This window comes from Halichoerus grypus, chromosome 13 (genome assembly GCF_964656455.1).
Source record: "Halichoerus grypus chromosome 13, mHalGry1.hap1.1, whole genome shotgun sequence".
Lineage (NCBI taxonomy): Eukaryota > Metazoa > Chordata > Mammalia > Carnivora > Phocidae > Halichoerus > Halichoerus grypus.
Window position 1 is genome coordinate 71,673,470 of NC_135724.1, and position 16,838 is coordinate 71,690,307.

Below are 16,838 nucleotides of genomic sequence, written 5' to 3' on the forward strand. Positions count from 1 at the left end.
CGAGAAGTGGGGGGCGGGGCTGCCTTTCCTTGTGTCAGCTTGTGGCTGCCCCTCGCCTGCTCGGGGTGCTGGAGAAGAGTGGGGTCTGATTCCTCTATGTCCCCCCCCGGGTCCCGGTTCACAGCTGCTATTGGGGACCATTTGGTTAGGCTTATGGGCCGAGTCGCTGTCCCCAGCTCCCTTTCCAGGCTGGGTTGGGGACAGGGGGACAGGCAGCAGAGAGGCGTTCTGGGTCCAGGAGCAGATGCCACACACACTGCCCCGGGCCTCCTGCAGGACCTGCACACGAACAGCCCGCGGTACAGCAAGGGCTCCTACAATGACTTCAGCTTCGTGACACACGCCAACAAGGAGGGCATCCCCATGCGCAAGGGCGAGCACCTGGGCGAGTTCAACCTGGGCTCCACCATCGTGCTCATCTTTGAGGCCCCCAAGGACTTCAACTTCAAGCTGAAAGCGGGACAGAAGATCCGGTTTGGAGAGGCTCTGGGCTCCCTCTAGAGCATCCTTCCTGGCGGCTGAGGAAAGCTACTGAGGGAGCTTTCTAAACAGAAACGGGAGGGTCTTTTACGGGGAGCCTCCACGGCTGTCTGGGGCGGGGACAGTCTCAGGGCTACGGGGCCCGGCCACGCGGGACCTGGCTGACTAGTTCCTGACGTTCTGAGGTGTGGGTGAGGTCAGAGCCCCTGTCGGCCCTGGACCTACGCCGTCCCTCTTCCCACCCTAAAGAGAAAGAACAGTTGCAGGCCAAGATGATCTCAAATTCCCTTTTGGAGATTTTTTAACCTATTGTATAAACTGGAGACCCTACATCTCCTGGCTGGGTGTTCAGTTGGTCTTGATTTCTGTTGTAAGACAGAAGTGGTTATATACGTTCTTGCTGCTCTCATCATTGCTTTTCAGCCTCCCCTCTGCCTCCCCTGCACTGACTGGGCTGTGCTGCCCCCAGAGCAGCGCCACGTGGCCTTTAACACAACGGCTTTCTGTTCCCAATTCACCCCACCCTGCTCGTTTGGGAAAAGCCGTCTCCTTGCACTTGTGGCTGAACACCTCCTCCTTGACTCCGCCAGCATCACACGAGTGGGACTGATGGCATGGCGCTTGACCGGCCCCAGTGAGCGAACTTCCCGAGCTGGCGAGTCCTCTTTCCAGTAGGCAAGACCAATTATTGAACCCCCCCCCCACAATGGTGTCCAGAGAGAATGGACAGGCAGGTAGTGGCGGCCAGGGAGGGGCCGGGGAGAGCTCGTTCCACCCCCCCCCCCCCCATATCCAGACCCACAGAAACATGGTAAGTTGCTGCTATTGATTGAGGGGTTTGTGTTGGAGGCAGAGGAAGGAGCCTTGGTGTATTGGGAGGCGGGCGGGTCAGTGCCTACACCTGTCCCCAGGTAACAGGTACACGGTCCTTAGGGAGCCGCGGACGGTGGGGGCCAGGGTTCAGGTTTCCCGGGGACGCTGTGAATTTCTCCTGCAGGAGAAGCCATTTGAACTCTTTCAACTGTATCAGTAGCACAGTATTTTTGTATGAAAAGTGGGAGACTTCTGACCAGTAACTCATTTAATTGCAACATTTTGAAATAAAAAATAAAACTCATTGCAGCTTTGCGTTCTGTTCCTGGAGGTGGGCTGAGGCCTCCCCGGGCCAGTGACTAGCACAGAGCCCGCCGCAGGGCCTGGACGCGGGCGATGCAGGCGCTGACGGGCTGGCGTTGGGCCTGGAGCTCAGAGGCCAGCTGCTGGATCTGCCGCTCCACCTGGGGGATGGGGAGGGGAGGGGAGGCTGAGCGAAGCCCCAGGGCCGGGAGGGCCAGGGTGGGAAGCCCGTCGAGGTCTGCCTGGGGCTTCACCTCCTGTAGTTCTTCCTGCACCTGCCGCTCTGCTTCCTGGTCCTCCGGCCTGGGCTCCTCGTGGCTCAGCTCCAGCCACCGGCGCAGGCTTCTTGCCTGCCGCTGGCAGGACCTGCCCGAGGGAGACACCTGCTGCCCACCTGGCTGGGCCCTTGGCCGCGCGCCTCCAGGTGGGGAAGCAGCGCATCTGCTACTTTGGGGGGGGGGCGGTTCTGTTCCCCTGCAGGCCTCCGCCACCCAGCTCCGCAGGCACCGTGGGTGGGCCTCAGGACACCCCCTCCCCACCCTGCCCCAAGGACCCTGGCAGCCCGCTCCAGAGAAATAGCTGGGGTTTTTCTGGGTCTTACGAGAGGTTCTGCTTCATGGTCCGATAGTCCTGCAGTTGCTGCTGGATGCCCTCCAGCTCAGCCTCCAGGTCCGTGGGGCCCTTGGTGACAGAACAAGCTGGATCTCGACCACGGTCCCGGCTCGGCCAAGGCCGAATGGAGGGATCCCAGGCACCTTTGGTGCTGACAAGTTTCAGCTGTGCACCCGCGCTTGCAGAGCCAGGCCCGCCGGTGCCTGTGAAGTCCCCAGGAAGCAGCAGGCGGGAGTGAGGGACACCGGCTGGGGATGGCGAGGCCTGGGCTGTGAGCCCAGGGGTGGTGGGCTGTGCAGACGCCTGTGAAGGGAGGACAGATGAGCACAGAAGCAGGGAGGAAGGCTGGGGGAGAGGCACCCAGGCTGCCCACCGACCAGCTCACCCAGTCCGGGCCTGGCCCTGCCCCTTTCTTCAGACCTGACATGAAGTCCCGTAGGCAGCCCAAGAACACCCACACCCATGCAGTCCAGTCCCATCCCTGCCCCAGGGCCTGGCTCGGCACCGGCCCCGCTCTGAGCTGGGCCCCTGCACTTCAGCGAGGAAAAGTGGTCCAGGGCAACTGTCCTGGGCAGACCACACATCTACAACCCTCCATTCCCTTCTGGTGACCATGCCCCCTGGTAACCACTGACCAGCTCTCTGTGGGCATCAACTCTTGGGGGGGCCCAACCCTGCCGCTGTTTCCTCTATTACTGAGCACTCGTGCCTTCTTGCACCCCCTTGCCATCTGTGCCCAGACTCCCATCTGGCTGTCACATGCCCCGGGGAGCCACCGCCCCCTTCCTCCCAGGAGCCATTCTCTTCGGTTCCCAGGGGTTTACCTTCAACAACTACATTTCAGACTTTCAGTTCTGCTCTCCAGCCCTGACCTCCTCCCCGAAGGCCACACTCAGAATCTTGTTGCTTTATCCCAAATTGGACAGGTTCAAGACAGACTCTTCAGGCTTTACCCCAGACAGGCCTCTCCCCCCACCCTGTTTTCCCTCTTTCAGTAGAACTCATTATTTCTGGAGTTACTCAAGCCAGAAACCCAAGAGCCATCCTGGATTCCTTCCTCACCCTTATCAAACCCATCGGCGCAGGTCCTGCCTAGTCTGCCTCCCACGGGGGGCTCTGCCCACAGCCCAGCCACACCTAATCCGGGCTCCCGGCACCTTCTGCTGGCCCATGGGATCACAGCTGCCAACCGGCCCCCACCACTTTCTACTTAAAATCCAGATGCTTCCCCTGGGCCTGCAGGACCCTCCGTGATCTGCAGTGTCTTCATCTATGTCCGGGGCTCTTCTTCGGTCTCCACCTCTGGGACATAAGCTTCACAAGCCGGGGCCTCAGCAGCCTTTCCCTACTGTGTCCCGAGGACAGGGGCGCCTACACTGGGTGAAGGCACGAGCGGCCTCCCTGCACCTTCCCGAGCCGGCAGTGCTCTGGAAGCAGCGAGTACCGTTGTGGTTACAGCACCGAGTGCGTGAGGAAGAGCACCGAAGGCCAGACCGAAGAATGCGACCCCAGGTGACCAGGAGGACTTACCCTGGCAGGTGCCTGCACCCCACATGGCATGAAGGACGAAGGGGGCAGCAGCTCTGGGCCTGTACTCAACGTGGGGGGCAGCTTCGGGCCAGGGTGACCCGGCAGGGCTCCGGGCTGGGGCAGGGGGCTGCTTGGGGCCAGTGCTGTCCAGGCCACTGGCAGGAAAGGCCTCGTCAGGGCAGGGCCTGCGGGCTGGGCCACACCTGGGTCGCACGCCCTCGGTGCCTCAGGCCTAAGCAGAGGGACGGCAGGAGCTGGTCAGGCCGCAGCACCCGCCTGAGGAGCAGGAAGGAAGGAGGCCACCCACCCTGGGACCACACAGCATACCCTTTCCCCCCGAGGGTGCCACACCCCAGGGGCCTCTGGCTCGGCACTGGCTCCAGCAGGAAATGTGGGCGTCGAGGCTGCTTTCTCGCCAAGCGGGCAGCATTGCTGGGAAGAAACACAGGCCTGTTCCTCTCGGCCGCCTGGGGCATCCAGTCCGACCCCCTCCAATCTTACAGGGAAACTGGGGGCCAGAGAAGGAAAGGCCCTGGCCCAAGGTCAGCAGGTGAGCTGGAGTGGGCCTGGGCCACAGAGTACTTCCCGTAATTCCAATGAAGTGAGCCCGATGCCGTGGGGGTGCCTCGCCCGCCTCATTTCATCTGACCTCTGCAGCCACCCAGTGACACGGGTGCTCCTCCCACATCAGAGGGGGAGCGGGCTCGTCGGGGTCAGGCCCTGTCGGGGTCCGGCAGCAAGGGAAGCGGAGCGGACTGAGGCCCAGGCCAGTCCCCCACCCCAGTGGTGACCTCTCCGCCAGGCTCAGGCAGTGCTGGTCACTCTGGGAGCCGACAGCTGCATCGGCCGGCTCTGCGGGGACGGGCCAGGTCACGAACAGCGGGGCCTCCTAGAGGAAGCCCATTTCCTGGCTGGAAGGGGAGAAGCAGGGAGACTGGCAGGTCTGGGGGCATGAGGGTGGGGCTGCCCTACAGCCGATTCCTTTTTTTAAAACTACATGTTCTCTCCCCCACGTGCTGCAGGAACAGAGGCTGAGGTCCCTTCGGTTGGGCTTGATGGAATGGGAGAGACAGGGTCCTGCTGGAGAAAGGGGTCCACGCCGCTCAGCTGTGACCCTCCCTCCTTGTGTAGTCCAAGTTTTTGCTCCAAGCAAGAAGCAAGGAGAAGAGGCGAGGGATGGGCTACTCACAGCTCCAGGAGGTGGGGGTCCCCAGCAGCCAGAGACAGGCTGCCCAGAGCTCCTCGGGGCCCATGAGGATCTCGTGGCTTCTTGGTCTCCAGGGCGGCATCCCCAGCCCCAGCCGCGACACAGGTGGAAAGGGGTCTGTCAAATGTCACTCTCCTGCTGGGCATGGTGCACGTGAGGGGCCGAGGCTCCCTGCCCTGGCCCAGAACCTTCTGTTTCCAGAGCATGGCACAGTGATGGACGGCACGGTGGAGACTGTGAGCTGCCTGCAACAGGCCTCTGGTCAGGTCCTGCCGTGTCCTACCCACTCCCCGCGAGAAGGGGTGGGGGGCCCCTCACCTGCACCTGCTGCTGGGCATGCAGCTGCTGCCGGAAGGCCTTCATGCCGGCCGCGAAGCGCAAGAGGCGCGTGGCGCCCTCCTGGAGAAGCTGCCGCTGGTAGGCCTGTGCGGCCCGCTCCCGCCGCGCCTTCTTTCTCCTCCTCTCCAGCACAAAGCCCAGCCACGCGGCCCACACCTGCAGGGCGAGGAGGAGCTGAGGCCCAGTTCTTCCTGCTTAAGCCTCCCCCCCGCCCAGGGCTGTCCCCACGGCCCAGCCTGCCCTCCTCCGAAGCGAGGTCCCCTCCTGGGAGAGGCAGGGACAGCTGGGGGGGAGCCCCCATTACCTTTGCCTGTAGTGAGAAGGACCAGAACCACAGGGCCCGGGCTGTGCCCTGCTGCTCGCGCCTCCTGTTCGCCAGCTATGGGCCGGAGAGAGAAGGTCATGGAAGTTTTGCCCTCAGGGAGGCCGCTCTGACCACGGGGTCATGGTCACTCTGTGACCCTTCTCTAGCAAGGTGCTGCCCTCTCTCCACTGGGAAGGGCCCAGCGCTGCCTGGTCCTGAGGCGGTGGACCAAGGAGTGTGCCTCTGGGAAGAACAAAGGCAGAGCCCCGGGGACGGGAGCCAGCGGGGGCAGTGCTGGGCACGATGCAATCCGGCCTGGTGTTTTATCACGTCCTGGGCGAAGACTTAAAATGCATTCATATTAATTTTTGGATATTACCCTAAAGTATATTTTAATGTGACACTGTAGAAACAGGGCCCTGAAGTGCCTTGGGCTTGTACAGGTCACAGGTGGAAGGAACCGGGCAGTGCCGGGAAATGACCGGGGTTGGGGGAGCCCTGGGACGAGGGTGGAATTAAACATTTTAAATGTGGGGGCACCTGGTGGCTCAGTCAGTGGAGCATAAGACTCTTGATCTTGGGGCTGTGAGTTTGGGCCCCATGTTGGGTGTAAAGATTAAATAAATAAAAATAATAAAAAAGTTAAATGTGGGTTCAGGAAGCAGTGGGAGGGGAAGGGGCTTCTCGCTGGCTCCCACCTGTTGTTTCCACTGGCGGAAGCAGGCCCGGCTGCGGGTCTGGGCCAGGAGCTGGGCACCCCGCCTTTGCAGGAGCTGGGGAGAGAGCAGCTAAAAGCAGTCAGGGCCCCGTGTGCCAATCACCTGGGCGCAGCCTCGGCGTGAGAGGCTCTGGGCCCAAGAGAACTGTCCTCCCATCCCCAAGAGGAGTCTTGGACGAAGCCAAGGCCTCCTGCACGAGCATCGAGGTGACTCTGGAGGCCCCCCAGCTCTGACATCCCATGCTGCAGGATGAGCCAGGTTTCTCTACTCGGCCATCTTTTGCCTGGAGGAGACCCGACGCAGAGGCTGGCTTCCCTCAGCCTTCCCAGAAAGGTCCCTGCAGCCTTGTGCCCGCAGGACCCCAACCACCCAGCATCCTGGCGATCGTGGGTTTTGCCAGAGAGCCCTCCTCTTCCCCAGGTGGTCTCCGGCCTGGGAGCCGCCGCCTGCCTCACCCGCTTCCTGACACAGCCCAGATGGTGCGCCTTCCACCGGGCCACGGCCTGCCGCAGCCGCCACCGGCCATGATGCGCAGCCGCCCTCCTGAGCTGGGCTCTCTGCTGGGCCGCCCTCTGGCCTCGGTCCCGCCAGCGCCGAAACCACGTCCTGAGACAGCCTAAGGCAGATCCAAGTCAGAGGTCGCTCTTATGGGAGGGTTTCTCCGAATCAGTCTGCAATAGTCAAGGTTCGGAGAGCTGAAAAGGTCACGTGGGGGTAGAGCTGGGGTGTCAGCCCACGCTCGGTGAAACAGCCACGTGGGACGGTGGCCACTCTGTGACATCAGCTCTGGCCGCCTTCAGTGGCTGCGAGCACCCCGGGGACCGGAACCCGGGCTGCTGTGCCCCCAAGGGTGGGCCAGAAGCACCAGGCTGTCCACGGTGGCCACGTGTCTGCAGCGCCCCCGTGGAGCGGCCGCAGGATGCTGCCGGACACGCAGAGGAGACCCTCTGTCCGAGGGAGTGGGCGGCCATGGCCCTATTTGGCCAGGGAGGAAACCAAGGCTCAGGGAGTCCAAGCAGCGCCAGCCAGGCCTGGGAGGAGGCGCGCTGTCTGCTGGGCCGGGTCGGATGTCCTGAGCTCTGCAGGCAGGCAGAGGCTGCGGCATGCGTTTTGTTCTGTGTCACCAGATTCTCTCTTGAGGGAGAGCAAGCACTTTCTGCTGTTTTTCTTTTAGGTTTTTCCCTTTTCTTAAGCCCTGAGACAAGTTTCTTTTAGAGACAACAGAAGGGGGCTGGTACCAGGGCACTGATGCCAAGATGGGGTGTCCTCCAGGACCTGCTGGAGGGGGCAGGGAGGGCAGGTTTGCACGCCAGGAGGCGAAGCCTTAGGACCAAGTGCTGATGCTTCCTGGATACTGCTTCAAGTGGGTACCTCTCACTGGATCCTTACAACCCCAAGAGGCAGGTACTATTATTCCCATTTTACAGATGGAGAAACTGAGGTTCAGAGAGGCCTTGCTGGGGCCGCACAGCCAGCATCTGACCCTGCCTGTACCAGGCTCTCTGTTGAATGTGTCTTACGACACGTCGCCCTGAGCTCGTCCTCCTCCAGCACCCAGCCCCTCCCCTGGGCTGCCAAGGCGTGCCTGAGACTCGAGGCCTTAACTAAGCCCAGAAATGGTTCCACACGTACTGCGTGTGCATCTGCTATGTGCTGAGAACACAGCGTCTTGCCACACGGTCTCGCAAATCCTTTGTACCACCTGTACCGGACACAGCAATCCCGGGCCCGCCAGGTGCTGCCGCCGCCTTCTACGGAAGGCTGCCTGCCCCTCGGTCCTGCAGACAGAAGCAGCTCCAGGCTGCACCCCATGCCTGTCACCTCCAGCACCCGCCGTGGCCACCTGACCCCCCACTGGCCAGGCCTCTGCGGCGCTGGATGCCAAAGCTCTGTCCACACAGAGGCCACGGAATGGGCTGAACCCCTCAGCTTCTCTCTTGGGAGTGACCTGGAAACACAGCACTGGTTTCTGGGGTGGGGGGCAGCTTGAGGACACAGAGAAGCCCATTAGGGGTGGAGTAAGTGTGGGATGTTTGACCCCATGGTTCTGTCTAAAGGAAAGCAGAGAGGTGTGTTTATCCACATAAAACACTACAGTCAGAACCAAACCTAAGCTGATCAGTTTTTGTCCTGAAGCAAACTAACAACTTGATCTGTTTCCCCTATGGTCCGATTTAAACCATTCCTGTTTGTTTTCATTTCTGGTTGTATTTTCATTTATTCTAACCACTGGCTGTCCCCTCATGTCCCTACTGCAGGGCCATGGGTCTCAGTTTCCCTGCATCTCATCTCTGCTCCTGTCTGAACAGTCTTCCCCAGGCTGTTTGTATAGCAGGGAGTCAGGCTGTCCAAGGCCACTGCTCCCTGAACACACAAGGGCCCGGCTACACAAGGGGGCGGACACCCCCCAACCTTGACTCCTTCGTAAGAATCAGATATTAAGCCTCGGTCTTGCATTTGGACATCAACTGGTTGGCACCTGGCTGGGAAGAGAATGCTATGATATGCTGGGTTGAATGGTTACCCCTTCCAAACCCGGAACCTCATCCTGAACCTCAGAACTATATTCGGCAAGACGGTCAGTGCAATCAGCTGACACCATCCTGGGGGAAGACTGGCGGCCTTCTAAGAGAGACGCAGACGCAGGGAAGACAGCCCTGTGCCCACAGAGGCCGAGGCTGGAGGGATGGGTCTGCAAGCCAAGCAACACCAAGGACTGCCGGGGCTGTCAGGGGCTGGAAGAAGCAAGGAAGGATTCTCCCCTCCGGCCCTCACAGGAATCATGGCCCTGCCGACACCCTGGTTTCGGACGTGGCCTCAGAACGCCGAGAGAACAATTTTCTGCTGGTGGAAACCTCCCAGTTCGCGGCACTATTATTTAGCCACAGGAAACTCACACGCGTGAGAAGAATACAAAGACCGAGGTGGAGCAGATGGAACACAAGACAGTTCTGTGTCCTTCACAGCCCTCTCCCCGGCTGCCAGGAAGTCCGCTTACCCTTATCCAGCACCTTCCGGGCCTCCTTGATGGCACAGTCCTCCTGCTGTCGGTAATATATCTGCACGGATGCAGCCTCCCGCCACTGCACCAGGACCTGAGGGGCAGAGGAAGAGCACATCCTGACTTCCTGGGACGCCCAGCTCTGCGGGCGGCCCCTCACGGAACAAGGCCAAGCGGGGACACGGCACTCACACACATTCCGGAAAACGCCGGCCAGCCGCGCAGACCCCAGGCCGCGGACCCAGCCCCCGGTCCCCACAGGAGGCCCAGTACTGCAGGCGATGGACTGTTCTATAGAAGCAGTTAAACTTCCAAGCACGCCATCAAGAAGTCAAGGCATCACATGGGCTTTTGTTCTGTTATTATGTGTTAAACGAAGCTATACGTTACACGCCTGCAGCCTTTCAAACTGAGACACACACGAAATCACACCAACAGAACACTTTAAAACGAAGTCAAGCAGCCGGGGTTGCTGCTCCCCAGCTCCTGAGGCACAAACTCCATTCCCTGCAAAAAAAAAAAGGCTTCCCTTCCGAGCCCTGAGGCCAAGCAGAGTCCCAACCCTCCTTCCAGGGCTGGCCCCGGAGCTTTTCTGACAACAGACTAGGCCTTGATTTGAAGTCACGGTTCCTCACCCTCGGGAGGCTTCCGGGTTGTCAGGACCAGTCTCCCCGGCCTTCCAGCAGGAGAACCGCTGCTCTTCAGAGCTCCTGGCATGATCTTTTTTCTAAAACAGCCCCCGGTGCAGGGAGCACTTCTGTCCCTTCGTTTCTGAGTCCCCCCTGGTGTGTAACACCCCTTCCTCCCACAGTGGTGTGCTGGCATGCCCCCCCCCCACACCCCCGCCGGCGCATAGGACAGGCGCCACCACGCGGCCTTTGGGGGCCACTTCCCACGGATGATGACCAACAATCTCGCGTTCCTGGAGTGCACGAGCAGGAGTGCGCATCCTCTGACAGATGAAGAGACGGAGGGGCACGCTGACTTAGTTTGTCCCAGTGGGCAATTCCGCATGTGTAGCAAATACTGGTTCTGATAAGAACCAGTCTGCTCACTATGTTTTTGTTTTGATGGATATTGGTGCATAATCCAGTAAAAAAATAAATAAAACCCGACTAGCTCACACGGCTGTTATGTGTGCATGGAGGAGGGTGAGTGAGCCCACACCCTGGGTTCCTCGCTCAGTGCCTAGCTTTGGGGCCACCCCCTCGCAGCAGCAAGGCCCCAAGCCCTCCTGGGCGACCAGCTAGTCTCCCATGCCTCACCTTGGAACACAAGGTTCGCCGGTAGTGAGCGCTTGCTCGGGAGGTTTGCTGGGCTTCAGTCACACGGGCCAGGGTGTTCTCTCTCCAGCGACGGAACACACACCTGCGGGAACACAGGCCGGGGAGATGGGGTGACACCAGTGCGGAGAGACAGGGGGAGGTTTCTGTGAGTCATTCCTGCTTCTTCAGCCCACTAGTGCCTCAATCGAGGATGGACTCTCGTACCTGAGATCATCAGTCTCACCAGACAACACACGGCTGGTGAGCACCCGCTCTGTGCCAGGCACTGGGGGAGCACCGGGGGCACCGCGGTGAACAAGGCCAAATACCACGTCCTCGCACACGTACGTGACACACAGCGGTGACCAAGTAGTGACGGTACAGGCAAGTAGGGCACAGAGAGACAGGAGGTGGCAGAGGGCCACCAGAGGCCCAGCACCATGCTTGCTGCTGAGTTAGTTCTGTCTTACTCCCAATGTCTTGAGGAGCTGGATGGGCACTTCCCCGAAGGAGGGTGGAGGTGTTAAGTCCACAAGGCCCACCACCCACAGGCAGCCTGGAATACCAGGTGCTGAACAAATCCGGAGCGGGGGAAAGAGTGGAATGAGGGAGGCCTGCCGAGAAGGAGAGAGTGAGAGCTTGGTTTAGCAGGACCTAGAGGACGGGCTCCTGCTGGAGCTGGAGCTGAGAGAGCGAGTGACCTCCAAGGCTGGGAGAGATGCCTCCGGAATCTGTGAAAGGCCTGGAGAGCCAAGCCGGGAGGCACCTGAGTGGGCGCTGAGGCCAAGGGAGTCCCTGCAGCTCTGGAGCGGGAGACACTGAATTGTGCAGGGGACCGCACAGTGTGGAAAGGAGCAGGACAAGGGGGAGCTCGCGCACATGTCCGGGTGACAGCTGCCTCCGCAAGGCCCCAGTCTGCACGCAGCAGCTTCGAGACACGCGGTGACCCGATGAACGGAGTGCCTGCTGTGCAAAAGCCCCAGCCAGGCTGCGAGCAGCACGAGGAGCCTGGCCCGCCCGCCCTCTGGCCCCGGTCGGGACGCCCGGCCCTGCCTGGGTCTGCACGGAGCGCCCCGTTCCTCAGGCAGGGCCCGGAGACGCGGGGGACTCACCGGAGCAGCCGCCTGGCGTGCTGCCTCTCCCTGGCCGCCACCTCCTGGAGGACGCTCCGCACGCGGCTCTGGTACGTCTGCGGGAGAGCGAGAGGACTGGCGGCCGGCTCGGCCCGCGTCCCTCCGCAGTCCCGGGCCCGCCTCACAGGCGCGGCGACCCCGCAGCGCTCACCCCGGAGCGCGCCGAGTCCCACGGCCAGAAGAGCACCCGGACAACAGGGAGGGGACGCTCTCGCTAAGTCCTCACTCACTCAAGCCACTGGGCTCCTGCACGAGCGGCCGCTTCGATGCGGAGGCTGGTGCCCCCAGACTCGCTTTTGCTGTGCCGAGCAAGGATACAGGGCTTGGCCCCGTGGCCGTGAGACCCGCTGCCCGGGGCACGCGCCCTGGGAGGGACACAAAATCCACCCCCCGCAGCCCCGCCCGAGGCCAGCAGCCGCCCCTACCGCCCAGGTGCGCAGCGCCCCGCGCAGCAAGGTGCGCCGGTGATGGAGGCGGGCGCGCGTCAGCTTCCGCCGCTCGGCAGCGCGCAGGGCCAGGCCCTGCGGACAGAGGGAGGGCCGGGGCCGGCCGGGGCTCAGCCACGCCTCATCTTCCACCGTGGGGTCCTCGCCCCCCACCCCCAGGCCTCAACTAGCAATAGGTATCTCTCAGGGGTTTTGTGGGGGTCCGATGGGGCAAGTGCCTGACTTAGGGTAAATGCTGAAGCATTTTTACCCCGAGGAGAGTGCCTGCGAATGGTTAGGCCAGGACTTTTAGGTTCAGTGAGTTCGGCCCAGCCTGTGTCCCAGGCTCAGAGGCAGGTGGCCGCCACCGGGCTGAAGCCAGGCCCACGTGTCTGCTCGGAGACACGCTGACACACAGCCCCACCTGTCCACAACCACGTGCCAAAGCCTTACCTCCTTCCACCTGTCCCAGGCCTGGCGCAGGAGCCGAGCGGCGTGGAACTCTGCAGCCAGCACCAGGCCGGTCTTCCTGCGGGGAGGGTAGGAGTCGGCAGGCAGCCTGGACCCGGCCAGGGCCCTTTCCACGGGCACCCCTCACAGTCCCTGGCCCCTGCCTAGCTGTTCTGAATCTGGTGGGGAGGGAGGAATCAAGAGCTTTTTGGGGGCACCTGGGTGGCTCAGTCGGTTAAGCGTCTGCCTTTGGCTCAAGGTCATGATCCCGGGGTCCCGGGATCCAGCCCTGGGTCGGGCTCCCTGCTTAGCTGGGGAGTCTGCGTCTCCCTCCCCCTCTGCCCCTGCTTGTGTGCTCACTCTCTCAAATAAATAAATAAAATCTTAAAAACAACAACAACAATAACAAAAAACCTCCTCTGAAGAGCTGCCAAAGGATTTGGGCTCTCTCCTCAGGAAAGTGAGCACCTAATTAAATTCTTGCAGCCAACCTGACAGGGCTCAAGTACACTGAAGTACATTCATGTGCTGGCGACTCAGGAGATTAAAGGTGGCCAGAATTTGCGAGTGGGGGAGATCCGCACAGCACACAGTGGATGCAGAAAGGCATGAAAGCAGGCCAGGGTCTGCAGTGTCCGCGTGGGCGGCCTGCCCCGCCCTCTCTCCAACCACACGGTGGTAAAAACTGCCACAACCTGCCCCTGGGCCACAGCTGCTGGTCCCGGGGGCTCAGCTATCCTGACACAGGCTCATCAGTCTATCCCCTGGCCATGGTCACTCTGAATGGGCCCCAGTGAGTGGGATGCATCCAATGGGTAGGACCTCAGATCCATGGAGCATGTCTGTCCCTAGTCGAGTTCCTGAGATCCTCTCACTACAGCCCTGCTTTGGTATAGACTGTATTAGGCAGAATTTCTGGAACTTAGAACCAGAGTCTAGGCTAACACGACCCTCCGAGGGGCACTCAGAGCTGAGGGTGCTACCACTATGGTCAAAGCTGGCCCGAGAGGGGAAGAGCTTCTGGGGCAGAAGCAGCCCCTCACTCTGTCCTGAGGCCTCGAGCACTGTCCCTCCAGATGCAGAAAGCCCTCCTGAGCTGGCAGTGGCGGTGGTGGGCCCAGGCCGCTGCTGTCCACTGTCGCTCCCGGTGACGTGCTGCTGCCTGCTGGTGCCACGTGGACCAGGACCTCTGCAGGAGCTGCCGCTCTGAGTGAAGGATGGCCTGGGGCAGGATGGCGGGAAGAGAACAGAGTGGGTCAAGCAGCTGGGGGTACAGAAGCCGGGAAGAATCTCTGGCCACAAATACTGACCAAGGCAAAAGAAATGGGCATTATGGAGCCGCCCTGGCCCAGAAGCCATATGTAAACTCCACTGACAAAGGTAACAGATGCCCCAGGCCCTGCCCTGCCTTATGAGTCCTGGTCACAGGCAGGACGCCCCCCAGTGTGGGTCTGGGCTCTGGGCGACGTCCCAAGCAGAGGCGGCAGTGAGTGCAAAGCTTGAAGCAGGTCCTGCCCGTTCCAAGCACCTCCCCAGGGACGGCCACTTACCATTCTCTCCGCCAAGCGGTTTTCTCGATGCTGAAACATTTTCTGCCACCAAATAGCAAATACTTGCTTCTCCAACGTCTCCCTAAAAAGATAAATAATAATAATAATAATGATAATAATGGGAAACAAGGCACTTAAAATAAAACAAAATCACTACAAAAAAGAATAAGAAGTCCCAAATATTTGGGTTTTTCCTCTTAGGCTATTAAGAGGTGGATATGTTGAGATGGGGAGAAAGGAAAGAGAAAGGGAAGGAAAGCAGACAGCAGTAGGCAAAAAAACCCCACAAACAATCCAATACTCTTCAAGTTCTTTCCGGTGTCAGCCAAGCATTCACACAGTAAGAATGAGACTGACTTCGAGACCCTGGCTCTTCATCAGTTCAGTTCCATACCGAATTACCAAGAGTGCTCAATGATCAGTAGTGAAAGCCTTTCTAGTCCGTGCTGACCGGCCAGGCTGCTGCTATCCAAATCCTTGGGGGGAGCGGTTAAAAACAGAGGCCACATCTTCAGGGCTGACTGCGCAGGTCTGAAGTGGGCCCCAGGAAACAGTATTTAAAACAAGTGTTCCATGTGAGGTAGACAGGGAGACGGGTTTGAGAACCACTGTTCTGTCTCCTCTGCCTAGGCCTCCCTGCTCAGCATGATGACGGGAAGGCCTGCAAAGGCAGCGCTGGGACAATTGGTCAACAGCCACTAGGGGCTGTGAGTTGGCAAAACCACGGGACAAAATATATGCGGCAACTGTTTTCAGGCCCTGGACAAGAGGCAACACAGACTGTGACCCTCAGAGTTGAGAAACAAGTACGGTGAGCCCACTGAGGGCACGTGCTAAACACCCGGGACAGGGGGACGGAGTCCAAGCACAGCAGGACAGTCTCACTGAGTTGAGGCAGAGACTCAGGGATTCAAGACTGAGTCCTTCCCCTGAGTTCAAGACTGCAGGGGAAGGATGTATGGACACCTGTGGCCTTCCTGAACCTGGGCAGGTAGAGACGTCGCCCCGCCTCAGAGGCACGCTCACATACACCTTGCACACTCCGCAAGGGCAGCACCCAAATCCCGTGTCAGCCTGGCTGGCAGTACAGGCAGGCTCTGTGAGGCCTAGCAGAGTGGCCTCTTCAGGGCTGGCTGCTGGATGGAGATTACCAGAGGCTGGAAAGGGCTGGGAGATGGAGTTCTGGCCCAGTCTGAATGAAGAGACTTTGCTAAGAACCCCAGAATTCAGCAAGGCTGAGCCTCAGGAATAAGCGCCATGCCCTAACTCTGAAGACAAAAATCAAAAAAGACCCACACGTGGAGTGCCCGGTAGAGCAAGCACCCCATCTCAAGGTGCAACTCTTGATCTCAGTGTTGTAAGTTCAAGCACCGCACTGGGTGTAGAGATTATTTAAAAAATAAAATCTTAGGGGCGCCTGGGTGGCTCAGTCGGTTAAGCGTCTGCCTTTGGCTTGGGTCATGACCTCGGAGTCCCGGGACTGAGCCCTGCATAGGACTCCCTGATCAGCGGGGAGTCTGCTGCTCCCTCTGCCTCTCACCCCACTTGTGCTCTCTCTGTCATTCTCTTTCAATAAATAATCTTTAAAAAAAAAAAATTATATCTTAAAACACACACACACACAAAACCCACACAAAGAAAGAATAGAACCATACTCGATAGGATCAACAGGAATCACCAGAAGAAACAGCAACCACTGCCTTACAGAATAAAATGCAAAACCCTTTAAAGGAAAAACAGCTCTCAACAAAAACAATGACCCAAATGCTGGAATCAGCAAACACTTAAAAACAGTTATTAAAGTTTGTGTACTTAAGTGAAGGATTAACAAAATTAGTTACCAGACACGGAATCCTGGCAGAGAAATAGAAACTATAAAAAAGAACCAAATGATTTGGTTGCTCCTCAAAAAGCAAACATAGAATTAGCATTTGATTCAGTAATTCCACTTCTAGGTATACAACCAAAAGAATTAAAAGCAGAGACTCAAGCAGATGTATGTACATTGATGTTCACAGCAGCATTACTCACAGTAGCTAAAAGGCAGAAACAAGTGTCCATCAACATACAGATGAACAAATTGTGTATATCCATACAATGAAATATTATTCAGCCATAAAAAGGAATGAAATTCTGATACATGCTATGACATGGATAAACTTTGAAAACATTACACTAAGTAAAATAAGCCAGACACAAAAGGTCCAATATTACACAATTCCACATATATGAGATATCCAGAATAGGCAAATTCAGAGACAGAAAGTAGCTCAGAGGTTCCCAGGGCTGGAAATAGATGGAAATGGAAAGTTAGTATTTAAAGGATACAGAATTTCTGTTTGGGATGATGGAAAAGTTCTGGAAACGCATAGTGATACTTTATGCCACTGAACACACAATACACTTAAAAATGACTAAAATGGTAAGTTTTAGGTTATGTATGTTTTACCACAATTGGGGGAAAAAAAAAAAAAGAAAATTCTAGAACTGAAAAGCACCATACCTGAAGGAGAAAAATCACTGGATGAGTTACAAATAAGAAACTGCAGGATATAGATCACTGAAAACTTTCTATTGAAAGAGCAATAGAAAGTATCCAATCTGAAAAACGGAAAGAAAAATAGAAAAAAACTAAACAAAGCCTCAGTGACCTGGGGGACAATATCACTGGTTTAACATAGTGTAATTAGAGTCTAAGAAGGAGAGA

General features: G+C 58.4%; 2 protein-coding genes across 21 annotated transcripts in view; one reads left to right on the forward strand and one right to left on the reverse strand.

Annotated features, from left to right (window-relative positions):
• Nucleotides 1-1,597, forward strand: part of PISD (phosphatidylserine decarboxylase) — a 51,107-nt gene extending 49,510 nt beyond the window's left edge. For all 7 annotated transcript variants that reach the window (XM_036074591.2, XM_036074593.2, XM_078060749.1 and 4 more), the window contains one exon: nt 277-1,597. In XM_036074591.2, coding sequence (XP_035930484.1) covers nt 277-501 — 225 coding nt within the window. In that variant the 3' untranslated portion in view covers nt 502-1,597. The remainder of the gene's footprint in view (nt 1-276) is intronic.
• Nucleotides 1,544-16,838, reverse strand: part of SFI1 (SFI1 centrin binding protein) — a 97,076-nt gene continuing 81,781 nt past the window's right edge. For 12 of the 14 annotated variants that reach the window (XM_078060738.1, XM_078060743.1, XM_078060736.1 and 9 more), the window contains 17 exons: nt 14,132-14,213; nt 13,625-13,803; nt 12,585-12,660; nt 12,132-12,227; nt 11,686-11,762; nt 10,574-10,676; nt 9,306-9,402; nt 6,763-6,923; nt 6,287-6,361; nt 5,589-5,663; nt 5,264-5,440; nt 4,928-5,190; nt 4,066-4,170; nt 3,739-3,970; nt 2,198-2,511; nt 1,851-1,962; nt 1,544-1,757 (listed from right to left, as the gene is read on the reverse strand). In XM_078060738.1, coding sequence (XP_077916864.1) covers nt 1,653-1,757; nt 1,851-1,962; nt 2,198-2,511; nt 3,739-3,970; nt 4,066-4,170; nt 4,928-5,190; nt 5,264-5,440; nt 5,589-5,663; nt 6,287-6,361; nt 6,763-6,923; nt 9,306-9,402; nt 10,574-10,676; nt 11,686-11,762; nt 12,132-12,227; nt 12,585-12,660; nt 13,625-13,803; nt 14,132-14,213 — 2,329 coding nt within the window. In that variant the 3' untranslated portion in view covers nt 1,544-1,652. The remainder of the gene's footprint in view (nt 1,758-1,850; nt 1,963-2,197; nt 2,512-3,738; nt 3,971-4,065; nt 4,171-4,927; nt 5,191-5,263; nt 5,441-5,588; nt 5,664-6,286; nt 6,362-6,762; nt 6,924-9,305; nt 9,403-10,573; nt 10,677-11,685; nt 11,763-12,131; nt 12,228-12,584; nt 12,661-13,624; nt 13,804-14,131; nt 14,214-16,838) is intronic. The other 2 variants (XM_078060747.1, XM_078060745.1) reach the window with 2 other exon arrangements.